Consider the following 16,043-nt stretch of genomic DNA (forward strand, 5'->3'; position numbering starts at 1 on the left):
AGAGTAATAGCATTAATAAGGTCTGTCCAAAGGGGAAATTGGGAAGGGGTTATATAGTTGCAAAAATAGAACATCCAAACAAGGAAACATAGTCAATCAAACATAAATAAGGAAAGAAAAGCATGCATAATCGATTTTGAACCAAATTAGGAGAAAAATCAGGCAAACCCTAGTTTGCCCGGAATCACAGTTTGGCCGAAGAATCTTGGTAAATCGGATCCCATATAATCTTACCATGAATGTATATAGACGAAAAATAGTTTGAATCTTGAGGAGTGAGTCCGATTTCTCTTGATTCAGAAGATAATGCCAGAACCGGGCAAGTACTAAGTAACACCATAGTCACGCAAGTAACAAATGAGATAATCCATAAAAGGTAAGTAAACCATGGCAAGAATCCACAAGTTGATCGGTTTCGAAGGAGATTTGGAGATGGCAGCTACGGCCTGTGAAGAGAGGAAGGGGATAGAGAGAACACAGAGGCAACTGGGTGGGGAAATGAGTCTCTAGGGTTAGTGGGGAGGGATATAAGGAAAAATGGGTATTTATTATGGGCAGTTGATCATTTAAGATCAACGGCCAAGATCGAATACGAAACGGGCAAGTTAAATGAACGGGTCACTAACCGGTTAAATAAGAGGGTCGTTTGGCTTGGGCCCTGCGAATTGGGCCAGGGATTTGGGGTGTTTGGGCCATTAATATGGTCCTAAAATTGGCATAACTTCGACTATATTTTAAAATACAAGGAATTAACGGAAAATAATTTAATAAAATATAAAATGCTATTTATGAAACTTAATACTTTAAAACAATAGTAGAAGATTATAAAAAATATAAAAAATTATTTTGACCTTAAATTAAATGACAAATGCAATTAATTATAAAATATAGGCTATTATTGTAAAATTGCACAAATAGTTCAAAATGCAGATATGGTTATTTAAAATGAAGTAAAATATTATAAAGCGTATATGTAGGTATAAATAATAAATTCAAATGATTAAGTCATCACCAAATAATTTGAAGGAGTAATTAAGTTTGAGTAATTTAAATGCAAGAAAATTAATTTTAAAGCCTTAAAATGGAAAGTACTTATATGACTCTTGTAAATTGGTAATAATTCATAAATGATATTTTATAAGTATATATAACATTTATAAAATATGAGGACAAAATTGAGTGTCAACAATATACACTTATGCTTCAAAAATAAATAACTTTTTCTTATATATATATATATATANATATATATATATATATATATTTATATATATATATATATATATATATATATATATATATATATATATATATATATACGAAATAAAATTTTAAAAATAATACGACATTTAAAATAGATTATATTCCATTTGTACTATTTTACATGAAAGAGTTTAACTAGACGTAAAATTTAAAAAATAACAAGCAAGTGAAATATGTGTAAAGTGCCAAAACTATCTTGTAAAACGAATAATTGTGAAAGTTCATCTGTCTTTTGATTTTTCTCAATGAATATTATATTAAGCCCAACTGGTCACTTAATTAAAGTAAAAATAAGATTATTAAGACGAAAAAGGTTTTTTTTTTTTTGACCAAATGAAAAAGGAAAATACGTGGAATAGCAAGTACTTATGATTTATGTTCCAGGGCCGGGCAGGAGTGGAGGCCCAAATTTGCAGAGCCCTGTGTTACTAAAGCCCCAATTGGGTCATGGGAAGAAGGAACAATCAACCATGGCTGGTGAGGAAGAAGTGGAAGCCGAAGTCGAAGTCGAGCAGCAGCAGCCATGTCCACCACCACTACTCTCCAAGAGTGCACAGAAGAAACTGATAAAGCAGCAGAGATACGAGGCCAAAAAGGCGGAGAAAAAGGCACTGCTGAAAGAGCAGAAGAAGAAAGAAGCTGAACGCAAGCGTAAAGAATGGGAGGACAAGTTGGCCGCCGCTACGGAAGAGGAGAAGCAACAGTTGATAGAGTCCAAACTGTCCCTCAGGAAAGAGAGAATGGACCAACGAACCGAAGAAAAAGGAAAGAAGATGCAGAGGCTCACTGAAGCTAAACAAAATGGGCAAAATGTAGTTATTGATCTCGAGTTTGGTCATCTCATGAACTCCAGTGAGCTCCATAGCCTCGTCCAACAGGTTCAATATTTTTTTCATTTTCTATACCCATTTGTTGTTACATTCTATTCCTTCCTATGAAAAAAGAACGACAAGTTATTTTTTTTTTTTTTTTTTTTTTTTTTTGTGTGTGTGTGTGCAATTGTAGTTTTTTTTCTATAAATCATATTACAGTTACAAAATAATCAAAATACTATTTGACTGGTGATTCTCTTGGACAAACGAAATTTTTTGTATTTTGGATAGAGAAGATGCGACATTCCAATAAAAATCTAATCTTGAGATGCTTTGATCTGTTTGACTAGGAGACACCACTTATGTTTTGTGAAATGGTTGCCTTTTGCGCATTAAATACTTATTACACTAGAAGCCTAAAAGTCACTGTATTTGTTCCACTATCCTTAGCTGATTTGATTTAATTGGGTTTATGTGATTGTTGCAGTGTACCTGAATAGTCATGACATGAAGCTGAATCTTGAATTAACTCTTTACAAATGCAATTTTGCCTTACATGTTTGAACAAGCTAACGTTATTGGACTTGTGGCAGATCATGTACTGTTATGCCGTGAATGCAAGATGTAATTCTCCTGCTCACCTTTGGTTGACTGGCTGTCAAGGAGAAATGCAAGATCAGCTGCAGAGACTACCAGGATTTGACAAGTGGATAATTGAGAAGGAGAACCGGCCTTATATTGATGCATTCCAAGATCAGAAGGAACGCCTTGTGTATCTTACTGCAGACTCTGAAACAACGCTAGACGTCCTTGATCCAAATCATATATATATCATTGGTGGGTTGGTGGATAGGAATCGGTGGAAAGGACTAACCATGAAAAAAGCAGAAGACCAAGGGATTCAAACAGCTAAACTCCCAATAGGAACTTACCTAAAGATGTCTAGTTCCCAGGTATTGAATCATTGAGCTACTTCTCTCTGTTGCCTTGACACCCTGCATTGTGAACTATGTTAATGAGGTAAAACCTGAGTTCTTGCGGCACTCTTTATGTTTGACAATGAAATTCACAGATGGTTTTGCTGGTTAGGATGATTATTTGAGGTATGCTGCTAGGCTATGTGCCTCAATTTTTTCACATGAAAAACAACACTAGCTAATAAGGTTCTAGATATGTGTCTTGAAGCTGAACTCTTAGGAGCCTGCTCATTGTATCTGTGCTGGAAGAAAATCTAACGACAGTATTGTGACTTGCTATATAAAGATTTGTTTTAAATACTTCGCCATATTCTGCAGGATATCAATAAAGTACTATACTTTTTCTCTGGGATAATATAAAGTCGGCTACTTTGACCTTGACAGCTCTTGTTAAAGGATGTCACATATCAGCAGATTGGATTATTGACTCATAGTCTTCTTGAGTACAAGGGTTAGGGTTCCATAAGGTTAAATGCGTTGAAATGCGTAAAATATGAATGTATTTGGAGGTAAAAGACATGTCACTAGCATTATAAACTTTTAGATTCAAATTGTTGCTAGTACTTCATAGTGGTTAAATTTTCCTAGATCTGAGAGCACGAGATGGAGTTATTGCATTGAGTGAGCATAGGACATTCATAATAGTCTGAGAGACTGCCTGCTGAGGTTTATCTTGAAGCTAAAAGTATCTTGTTTCTGTTTCCTTCAGTATATGTCACGCCACATTAAGCTATGCACCTCATGGTAATTCAATATTACCTCGATAAATATCTCAAAGATGTCGGATCTCTAATTATCTTATCTGCATTTGGTGTCCATAGAAGAAGTTTGAAAATTAGCAGCATGAATGATACAGTAGCATATGATACATATGCATGAATAGTGAATCTTATATCTTTTGGTACAACTGCTGGTGTATAACACATGGGACAATTGTCATTTTAGTGAAGAGAAGGGGTTAGTAGGCGGTTTGATGCTAAAACTGGAGCATAAATATGACACCACCTCCAAAAAATATAGTATTCAACTTAGACCAGCAATTAACTGCGTATGTCATATATTGATGGTATCTTGTGTTCTCATGTGTTACTTATTCCTTTTATTTTGTTGGGTCTTCTCAAAAATATTTTTCTCCTAGCCAAGAATTGAGAAGATATAGTTAAAGTTGCTACATCTTAAATGCCCTGAGATCAGGGACCTTCATGATGACGCATGATCAGTCCTTTTGTATTCCTAAGAAATATATCTGTTTACTTAATAAATATTATTAAAGGTGTATAGTTGCCTTCTTCATGTACTTAGACTACCAATATATCTTAACTTGATTTTATTTATTCTTTTAAAAAAAATTTAACCTTTGCTTTGATCTGATTCTGGACGCACATTATTGCATGATCTAATTTTATAGAATGGATTTTGTGACGCTAGTAGAAACTGTTTCTGCACTGATCATATGTTGTATGTAAAAGAGAGGACTAATGCAAACGTTAAAAGATATGATGGCATTGAGCATTTCAGTAGAGTGTATATAAAGGTTTGGTGTATCATGGGGCTCTTGCAACTTGAGGGAACAGATATGCACCAGATTATTGCAATTTGCATCTTGAGAGAACAGATTCTGCGTTATTTTTTTTGTGTTAGACTGGTAACATGGTCAATTAGTATTCTCTTTTCTTTGCCAATAAAATTTTAGTGGCCAGTGGATCTACAGTATATGTTTAGTGTAGATCACATTATGAAAACCCTCTGTTTGTCCTAACATGTATTTTTCTGATGCAGGTCCTTACCGTCAATCAAGTGGTAGAGATACTTCTGAAATACTTGGAGACAGGAGACTGGAAAACTTCATTCTTTGAAGTGATTCCACAAAGGAAAAGATGTGAGGCTGAATCCGAAGAGGGTGATAATGATATTGAACGGGTAGAAAAGACTGAAGGGAAAGATGATCACGAGTTTGAAAGATGTGATATTGAACGGGAAGAAGAGACAGAAGGGAAAGATGATCACGAGTTTAAAAGACAGTGCATTGAGAGTTGAAGTTTCAAAAGATCAAGACAGTCTTTGGGTATCATCTTGTTCTCCAGAGCATGTCCTGGAGAGAAGGCAATTTAAGGTGAAATTACCTTGTCGAGAATGTCTTGGCATTATTTTTTTATTTCTTCCTCGTGCAGCTCATCTTTTGGGTGCATATGCATGTTGGAAAGGATAATTTTGTTGTATTTTGCCTTTGGCAAACTTGAGATGATAAACAGATGATATGCTTTTGTCTAGTAGATTTGATCAGAATAGAGTCCGTGCTAGGCTAAGCGTTGTTCCTGCAAAAAACTTTGCCCTGTGCTATCCATTCCAGCAAATTGATCAAGACAAGAAGGTTATAAATACTATACGGATTTGGCTTGTTACTTTAACCACTTGATGCAACTCTATTGGTCTTTTTTAAATGTTTGAGTCCTTTATCACTGTAATGTCAGCCTAGACTTGTGAACAAAATACTTGGTGTTTGATTGGGTTCGAACATTTTGCATCAGAAGATATACAAGGCGCAGGCAATCATGAACCAAATACTCAAAATAGACAGGCAGCAAAATATACAAAAAGCAAAAAGGAAGCCACCGTTTGGCTCGCTTTGTTCAAAAGAAGTACCACTAGACTTTGCAAAGAACTAATCTAAGATTGTCAATAGATCCCAAATTAGATAACATCCCACCAAGATTGAGAGAAAAGGCGGTCTGTTCCAACAGCTTCCTTCAGCAGAGACATTTACTCCTTACCCTCCTCCGCAAGAGACTCAACATCATTTTCCACAGTAGCCACTGCACCATGAGAAGAGCTTCCATTTGATGCATCCCTCTGCATATAACCGTTGCCCATTGGTGGTGGATACGCAAAGTATCCATGGTGATGAGCTATTGAAAAAGGAGGCAACTGATAGGGCGCCATGGGCGTCATGCTAGCTGAAGCAGGATCAATCATTGGCCGCTTCATCAGCAAAGGCTCCCCTCTCAAAGATCCACGCTCGCCACCATCAAACTCACGATAACGATGCAAGTATAAAGTCAAGGGTTCAATGTAGTCATCAAAACCAAGCTTGCTCATGGCCCAAAGAACGTCCTCAGCAGTGATGGTCTTCCTCTGCTCACGCTGGCAACGCTCGTTGGCTTCGCCAGTGATGAAGCTTATGAACTCAGACACACATTCTTGGATGGTCTCTTTAGAGTCATCCGATATCTTGGCATGCGGAGGAAGGATCCTGCGCATGATTCTGATCACGTTTGCTATTGGCATGAATCGGTCTTGCTCCCGAATGGTGCATTCGGAATCTTGTTCTGAGTTGTTGGTGGCACTATTGTTTGTATTGGCAGCAATGGCCTGGTTGAGATGAGCAGACAGTCCCATGCTCATGTCTGTAGCTTTCACACAACAACAAAGAATTCTTGCATAAGACTAAGCGACAAAGTGATCAATTGAAAGGTATCAAAATCTTCTAATACATGAAAAAAAAAATTTAATCACAAGATCGTATATATTTTATATACTACTAGTAAACATTATGTCGCATTAATTTTTTACTACTTACTTTGTGACTTTTCAAAGTTTGTTCAATATTGAATAAACAAAACAAATGTCGTATATATGTTTCACCAATGTGAAGCTAGCTGGTCGTAGGGCACATATAAGACACCAAAAGAGACGAGGCCTTTTGGACAATAGGTCATTCATGTAACTCCAAATTTTAAAAGCCACGACAAATGATGGTGGGAATGCAGACTAATTAAACTAACAGAAGCTAAAACGCTTCATATTCATGGTTTTCGTCATCTTATTTTGTCTACTCTTCAACCCTCCAATACACGCGGCTCACACCCTTAGTTTATCCCCCACAACTAACCCTCACAGTCACATATGTCCCAAAACCATCCAAACTTACCCTTGGTCCTTTGATCAAGAAGCTTTTTCTATTTTGTTTTTCCATTAATTATGATAGGAATAAGACAAAAATGTTATTGTAACGGACACTGCTTTCATATGTACTACTAAAGAGTTGTTCCTAAAGTTATATGCCTCTAAACTTTGGGAAAAGAACTGCTAAATTTTAAGTATGTATAAAGGTGGAGTGGCACAAATTTATTACGTACTTCCGTTTATTTGTTATATATTTCTCCTCTATTGTTATGCCAAAATCAGATAACGTTAATGCTACTATATATATAGCTTCACAAATTAGTTGTATATATTAGATATAGAATATGTCCTCATATGTAATGCAGACCATAAGGCACTAACTTCATACTCCTATGCATAATCTTTTTAACCAAATAAGGCTTATTACAAAACAGCTGGTTTCTTTAGAAGAATCAGAGATTACTGCTTTTGACGGGGGGTTGTCCTCTCTTTTTCCAATTTTTTTTTTTGGTGGGTGGGTCGGGGGGGGGGGGGATGATAAGTGGCACGTGTACATAAGGGGTAAAGACGACATACTATAGGTTAAGAGATTGCATGCATGCCACTTGTTTCCATTTTGTCTTGAAAAGTTACAATTTGTGTTCGAACAAACCAGAAATGATATATCACCAAAGCATTTGCAAAACCACCATGAATCTATTCAAGGATATATAACAGACATATAGGGATATTCAAGAAAGTTGTAAAAAAAATTAATAATCAATCCTACTCATTAAAGTACGTAGAGATGATATCGATGGGCTGATTATTAAGAAAAGCCTCACCGTGCACGAAAAAGACGATACAAGAAACGGAGAGAAGCTCTCCATTTCACCAGAATGTATCTACATTTTCTTGAATCTGTTGACTAGTACTTAATAGAGCTAAAGAAGATAATGAAAAACATATATAGGAAGAGAAATAATTACTTAGATGTTTAGGATTGAACGAATAATTAATTACTATTTGGACAAACTCTCTTGATGAAAACAGTGTCCGCTTTGCTCTTTTTATTCTCTCTTTTTTATGTTGGGAGGTATAAATGTGCTTCAGCATAAAGCATTCACGAATGATATCCCCTCATATATAGCTCCATTCTCTTTTTAACCATAAGAAAAAAAGGTTTGTGCGCCAGAAAAATTGAAAGCTGACACTTGAAAGGAAACAAGAAAATCCTACAAACGCTTGAAATCCTCCTTAGGACCATTAGAATAAGAGTCAAGCATTGATAGAGTAATTAAATAATTAAAGAAAAAGCAACACTATTGTATTGTTTGTGTATATATATATATATATAGCGGTAGCCATGAAATCCTCCATTACCATTTCCTCCCCCAAGATTATCCATCTCTTGAGCTATCTAACTATAGACAGTGTTGTCTCTCTCCAACAAAATAATGAAGCAAAATAAAGTAAATATGGCATGGCAAGTGGCCATATTTATAGATATATATTGAAAAAAAAGAAGGGAGAAAGGCACGTGGCAGTAGGGCGTAGTGAACGAGAAGAGGGTATTCGCCGGGATAAATAGGCTTCACAGTTGGGCAGATGAGCATTGACCGGAATCATACACAGACGACCGCATAACGCCATATTTATAGAGAGTAACTAATTAATACAGTAAGTAAATCAGTTTAACTTGGCCATTTGGGCGCTTTTACTTTTCTCCTTTCTCAATGCTCTGTCAAACTTAAAGTTCCAATCCAATTCAAACTGAACTGAATGCTGCATATTATGGTTCAATCTGGTCATTAATATGACCAAATTAATGTAACTAGGCAAACGTAAGGAGAGGCGCAGTTGGACCAACTGAGTTGGTAATTTATTTACATGTAAGTTCAAACTTCAAAAATAATTCATCGTCCAATCCAGTATGCGATCTTTGTAGGGTTAGGGTAAGGTCTGGTACTCATTAATCCATGGAACTATACTGGGTATGTTGTTGTTGTATTTGACTCGAGCACTGCCAACTGAATTTGATCTTGGTACAAAGAAAATAATAGTTCAAAACAAACATGTGAAACTATTAATATAGTTAGCTTTATTTGGGTATATATAGTAGGCGGGGGCGGATTTAGGGGGGAGGGGGATTTAGTAATATTACACTGCATATATTAGGCAAAATTTGTTTTTACCTCTATAGATTATGTTTTGAATCCCCTTGACATAGCCCAAAAGCATAGCTTAGTGGTCAAGGGGGTTCAAAATTGTTGTAAGGTCATTGGTTTAATTCCCACTAGCTACAATTTCATTTAATCTTTTAACTTTTTTTCTTTTTTGAACCCCCTTAGCGAAAATTCTGTCTCCGCTGCTGATAGTAGGTATTGTTGGTAGTAGTTTTTTATTGACTAACCGTTATTTTCTTTCATTGTGATCACCTTATTATCTTGTAGTCTTTATTCTACTTTTTATATGGCTTTTGGGCTGTCACTTTTTATTTATATTTTTATTAATGTGCTGCTTATGCTTTCCTGAGCCGAGGGTCTATTGGGAACAACCTCTCTATCCTCACAAGGTAGGGGTAAGGTTTGTGTATACACTATCTTCCTCAGACCTTACAGTGTGGGATAATACTGGATATATCGTTATTGTTGTTGTAGTGTCTTGGGAGGGTACATGTATAGCAGCCAGTCTTCTGTTTCTCTCTTCTAGTTGGTGGAACTCGTGAGCCTCTAGCTAGTTCTCATCCAACTGACGATGTTGTCTTATCCATCTTTTGGGTATTATGTCATTCTCACTGTATATGCTCATATCTTTTTTGGTCTCGATATCTCCCTCCCTTAAAGCATGTTTTGATTTTTGCATTTTTTTTGCGAGTGATCTTACTTCGTCGTGTTTCAATACTCGTGCTTTTATCATATTCATTGCTTTAGACTATATCGACAAATTAAAATGGGACTGCAGATATTTTTCTTTCCGTTTCCCCCCTTGCATAGTCTATTAATAACAAGACGGACTTTTTTAATGTGTAAAATAAAAAATTCAATTATTTTGGTTTTCACTGTTCAGTTCAAAGTGAAATATACTTTCTTCAGTCCAAAATAATTGTGATTTACTAATATTTTTATCCGTAATAGGTACTCCCTCCAATCCACAATAAGTAATTTTTTGGCCTTTTTTTGTGGTCCAAAATATATGATATTTTCATATTTCAAGAATGAACTAATTGTTTTTTCCCTACATTTCCATGGCGTAAAAAGTGTTGGAGTATGTGTTGATTATCAGAGTAGCTTAGTCCTTCGAAGAATTCGAGGTAGCTACCCGGCGTCCGTAGACCTTGACTCTCCTTCCCTATCTTCATGCTTTATGTATTTAGTTTCAATTTATCATAGACAGTATTTCAGACTTGTGTTGTATAGACACTCATGTACTCAGTGACACCATGGTTTTGAGAACTTTCGTATTGAGTTTTGACTTTCTGTCTAGTTTATGAGGGCTTTAATTATTTAGACCCGTTTTAGTTCATTTTTCATTTAAAAGTGGAAATATTTTGAGGTATCGGCTTGCTTAGTTCCACGTTAGGTGCCATCACAATAGGCTAAGTTGGGGTCGTGACAGTAATTATACTTAATTTTGTTAGAGAAGAAACAATTGCTAATCAAGCAAAATGCAAGGGCGAAAATCGTTTGATTTCAGAGAATAATCAAAAATCGTGAAGAAGGAGAGATAGACAGAGACAAGAGACAATATGCCGTATACTTGGAGAGAAAATAGTCTTTTTTTAAAGAAGGGTAAAATCATCTTTTTAAAATGTTTTTAACAAAAAAACGAGTACGAATGCAAACGAAAAAATAAAACGGGTACAAATTAAAAATGGCGACCAAATAGGACGCCACATGCAACTTTTACAACATTTATAGCCTGTTTGGCCAAGCTTCTTTTTGGCCAAAAGTGCTTTTTTTTGTTGGCCAAAAGCACTTTTGGCCAAAAATTGAGGTGTTTGGCCAAGCTTTTGGAAGGAAAAAAAGTACTTTTGAGGAGAAGCACAAGCAGTTTTGGAGAAGCAGAAAAAGCAGCTTCTCTCCAAAAGCACTTTTTTGAGAAGCACTTTTGAGAAAAATACACTTAGAAGCAGTTTTCTAAAGCTTGGCCAAACACTAATTGCTGCTCAGAAGTGTTTTTTAAACTAATTAGCCAAACACAAACTGCTTCTCACCAAAAGTACTTTTGAGAAAAACACTTTTGAATAAAAGCACTTCTCAAAATAAGCTGATTTTTGCAGCTTAACCAAACGGGCTATTAGTTTGTGTTCTAATGCTTTTGATAACTGTTAGAACCTTTGCTGATATGGTTGATCCACTTTTTGCTTTTTGCCTTAAACCAGTGAAAGTCAAATACAACTTTAAGCAGGTAGTTTTTTCTTCTTTTAAATTTATCAAGGACGTTTTTGATTTATTTGTTTACCCTAAAAATTCGATAACAATTAAACTTATAATGCGATTTTAAGGACACGTGATTTCACCTAATATCGATTGATAAATACGAAAATTAGTAGCAGAAAATAACAATAAAATTAAGCAAATCGGTGTTTGAATGGAGTTCAGCCCTCGAGTTGAATACCCTCGAACTGATCGGTGCAAGAATAATTAAAAATATAGCAATCTGATAAACAAGAAAGTTCGCCAGAAAGTATTGTATTTCTTTATATGCGTGAATGTAAGGTCCTTACAAAATGATCAAAACCCTCTTTATATAGTAGATGAATCCTATCTATGGTACAATTCTAATTACGAAAGTAAATCCTATGATTAGCCTAAGCAACAACCCTTGATTTGATCTGTTTTGGGATTTCCGCCGTAATTTTCGACCGGTCACAGATATCTCGCTTTTCCGTTATCGCTCTCTGCTCGAAGTCTGCCATATTTTGGTTTTCACTTTTCACTTCAAAGTGAAATATACTTCCTTCAGTCCAAAATAATTGTGATTTACCAATATTTTTATCATAACAAGTGTCGTCTTAGAAACTCGAGAAGAGATTATTTATTTTTCATCAAATTTATCGTTACTCTAACAAATGCTTACACAATCTTCAAAAGATGCCTGATGAGAGATAAAAGTGTTAATCAATTAATTAATTCTTATGACTAATGATATTAAATAATTTTCTTAATAAGTGCCAAATTGCTAAACGATATTTATTTAGCTAACCTTTTTTTCAAGATTTGCGATGCAAATGTGTTTGTTTGAGATCATTTGCCCCAAACAATATTACGTCTTGTTCAAAATATATTTTTTCCAAGTTTCTGGGAAACTGTCGTACGAGTAGGATTCAGATATTACTTAATCCTAATAGGGAGAATATTCCTAAAACTCAAAATGGTTGCCATTTTTGCGAATTCTGCATTAGCCAAACTTTTGTGGGGCAAAAGGAGAGAGACGTGGTTGACGAAAAAAAACGAAATGTGGCTTACATTATCACATCGAGTAGTACAGAATAAGAAGGAAATGTCACTGCCCCAGCGATTTTCGCACCTGCAGTGCGTGGGCCGCACCTGCGGATCCGCTTCTGCGGAATAGGTTGGGTCGGCTGGGGCTGCACCTGCCAACGGGTTCTCGCTTCTGCGGGAAAGGAGCCGCATCTGTGGAACCTGGGCTCCTCTTCTTGGACCGCATCTGCGAGGCTTTACTCGCACCTGCGGCTGACCAACCGTAGGTGTGGTTATGACAGCAGCTGGAGCTTCAGCTCGTGCTCCCAACTTTCAACTTGGTCTGGGCCTCGTCCGATTGACGCTCGGGGACCCCCGGGCACCGCCCGAACATTCCAACAAGTTTGGAATCATAAAACGGACTCGCTCAAACCCTCGGAACACCCGAAACAACAGTAAAACTAAGAATCACGCCCTAAAACTAATTGAATCAAACTTATGAACTTCAAGTTCTTCAATTTACTTGCAAAGTGCCGAAACGTACTTATACTACTTGGATTGACACCAAATTCTGCGAGGAAGTCTTAAATGACATTACGGAACTATTCCCGGTATCGAAATTCCGTTTGGACCTCGATATCACAAAAACCCGCTCTAAACCAAATTTAAGGAACTTCAAAGTTCTTCATGAACCAACTTTCACTATTAGGTGCCAAAATGCTCCCGGGTCATCCAAAACCCAATCCTAACATACCCCTAAGTCCGAAATCATCATTCGAACCTATTGGAACCGTCAAATTCCGATTCCGATGTCGTTTACTCAAAATGTTGACCGAAGTCAAACTTGGCCTTTTAAGCCAACCTTAAGGAACCAAGTGTTCCGATTTCAACCAAACTCTTCCAAATTCCGAACCAACCATCCCCGCAAGTCATAAATCAGTAAAAGTAAGTACGGAAAGTCTTATTTAAGGTAACGGGGTTCTAGAAAGCGAAACAACCGGTCGGGTCGTTACATTCTACACCTCTTTAACAAACGTTCATCCCTGAACGGGTTTAGGTTCATACCTGAAGTGCTGAATAAGTTGGATGTCTGCTTCGTGTGTCCTCCTCGGACTCCTAGGTCGCCTCCTCGACTGGTTGGCCCCTTCATTAAACCTTTACCGCGGAAATCCTCTTGGATATCAACTAGCGATCCTGTCTATCAACAATAGCAACTGGCTCCTCCTCATAACCCAAGCTCTCATCTAGCTGAATAGTACTGAAGTCCAACACATGATACAAGTCGGCGTGATACCTCCGGAGCATGGACACGTGAAAAACCGGATGAACCCCGATAGGCTGGGAGGTAAGGCAAGCTCATAAGCAACCTCCCCAACTCTCCTCAACACCTCAAATGAGCCTATAAACCTGGGGCTCAACTTGCCCTTCTTCTCGAATCTCATAATACCCTTCATCGGCGAGACTTTCAAGAGAACCTTCTCACCGACCATAAATGATACATCACGCGCCTTCTGATCTGCGTAACTCTTCTGTCTGGACTGTGTTGTGCGAAGTCTCTCCTGGATCAACTTTACCTTTTCCAAGGCATTCTTTACCAAATCAGTACTATATAACTTAGCATTGCCGGGCTCAAACCACCCGATAGGAGAACGACATCGCCGACCATATAAAGCCTCAAATGGAGCCACCTCGATGCTGGACTGATAACTATTGTTGTAAGCAAACTCGGCCAAAGGCAAGAACTGATCCCACTGTCCTCCAAAGGCAATCACACATGCTCTCACCATGTCCTCTAGTATCTGAACTGTCCGCTCGGACTGCCCGTCGGTCTGAGGATGAAATGATGTGCTGAGCTCTACACGGATCCCCAACTCATTCTGTACGGCTCTCCAGAAATGTGAGGTGAACTAAGGGCTTCTATCTGATATGATGGAAACAGGCACACCGTGCAATCGAACTATCTCCCGAATATAAATCTGGGCCAACTTCTCTGAAGTATATGTAGTTGCAACCGCAATGAAGTGTGCCGACTTGGTCAACCTGTCGACAATGACCCAAACTGCATCAAACTTCAGCAAGGTCCGCGGTAACCCAACTACGAAGTCCATATTAATGCGCTCTTATTTCCACTCAGGTATAGTCATCTGCTGAAGTAGGCCACCTGGCTTTTGGTGCTCATACTTGACCTGCTGGCAATTTAGGCACCTAGCTACATACTCCACTATGTCTTTCTTCATCCGCCGCCTCCAATAATTTTGTCTTAGGTCACGATACATCTTCGTAGCACCTGGAAGAATAGAATACCGTGAATTGTGTGCCTCCTCTAGAATCCTCTCCCTCAAGCCATCGGTATTAGGAACACATAGGCGACCCTGGAGTCGTAGAACACCATCCTCGCCAATAGAAACCTCTTTGGCACTACCCTGTAGTACCGTCTCTCTAAGAACTGCCAAATGCGGATCATCAAATTGTCGAGCCTTGATCTGCCCCAATAATGAAGACTAGGAAACAACACATGCAAGAACTCGGCTGGGCTCCGAAATATCCAACCTCACAAGTCTGTTAGCCAAGGACTAAATGTCCAAGGCTAGTGGCCTCTCCCCTGCTAAAATGAATGCCAAGCTACCCATACTCTCTGCCTTCCTGCTTAAGGCATCCGCGACCATATTTGCCTTACCCGGATGATAAAGGATGGTGATGTCATAATCCTTCAGTAACTCAAGCCATCTACGCTGCCTCAAATTGAGATCTCTTTGCTTGAACAAATGATGTAAGATGTGATGATCAGTGTAAACCTCGCATGACACACCATAAAGGTAATGCCTCCAGATCTTAAGAGCATGAACAATCGCGGCTAACTCTAGATCGTGCACAGGGTAATTCTTCTCATGAATCTTCAGCTGACGTGAAGCATATGCAATAACTCGCCTCTCATGCATCAATACACAACCCAAGCCAACACATAAAGTGTCACAATACACCGTATACATCCCCGAACCGGAAGGCAACACTAGAACCGGTGCTGTAGTCAAAGTTGTCTTGAGCTTCTGAAAGCTCGTCTCACAATCATCGGACCAACAGAACAGAGCACCCTTCTGGGTCAATCTAGTCAAAGGTGCTGCAATAGATGAAAAGCCCTGCACAAACCGGCGATAATAACCTGCTAACCCCAGGAAACTCCTGATCTCAATCACCAAATGTGGGACGTGGCCAACTCTGAACTACCTCAATCTTCTTGGGATCCACCTTAATACCCTCTCCTGATACAGCATGCCCCAAGAATGCCACAGACTCTAGCCAAAACTCACACTTGGAGAACTTAGCATATAGCTTCTGTTCTCTCAACATCTAAAGCACCACTCTCAAATGTTGCTCGTGCTCCCCCAGGCTACGTGAGTAAATCAATATGTCGTCAATGAAGATGATAACAAAAGAATCAATATAAGGCCAGAACACCTAGTTCATCAAATCCATAAATGCTGCTGGGGCATTAGTCAAGCCGAAGGACATCACTAGAAACTCATAATAGCCCTATCTAGTACGGAAAGCAGTCTTCGGAACATCCGAGTCCCGAACTGATGGTACCCCGATCTCAAGTCGATCTTAGAAAACAGCCTAGCACCCTGCAACTGGTCAAACAAATCATCGGTACACGACAACAGGTACTTGCTCTTGATGGTAAC

The 16,043-nt window shown here is 38.1% G+C and overlaps 2 protein-coding genes across 2 annotated transcripts; one reads left to right on the plus strand and one right to left on the minus strand.

Annotated features, from left to right (window-relative positions):
- Positions 1-1,689: 1,689 nt before the first annotated feature.
- Positions 1,690-5,460, plus strand: LOC109205985 (tRNA (guanine(9)-N1)-methyltransferase). The gene is made up of 3 exons (XM_019368752.1): positions 1,690-2,141; positions 2,669-3,028; positions 4,832-5,460. The coding sequence occupies exons 1-3, from the start codon at positions 1,734-1,736 to the stop codon at positions 5,087-5,089; spliced, it is 1,026 nt and encodes a 341-aa protein (XP_019224297.1). The 5' UTR covers positions 1,690-1,733; the 3' UTR covers positions 5,090-5,460.
- A 185-nt stretch (positions 5,461-5,645) lies between these two features.
- LOC109205986 (nuclear transcription factor Y subunit B-4) lies at positions 5,646-6,451 on the minus strand. The gene has a single exon (XM_019368753.1). It carries the CDS (start codon positions 6,446-6,448, stop codon positions 5,813-5,815), a length of 636 nt encoding a protein of 211 aa, XP_019224298.1. The 5' UTR covers positions 6,449-6,451; the 3' UTR covers positions 5,646-5,812.
- Positions 6,452-16,043: the final 9,592 nt, after the last annotated feature.

The sequence above is a fragment of the Nicotiana attenuata genome, unplaced genomic scaffold (genome assembly GCF_001879085.1).
Source record: "Nicotiana attenuata strain UT unplaced genomic scaffold, NIATTr2, whole genome shotgun sequence".
NCBI lineage: Eukaryota > Viridiplantae > Streptophyta > Magnoliopsida > Solanales > Solanaceae > Nicotiana > Nicotiana attenuata.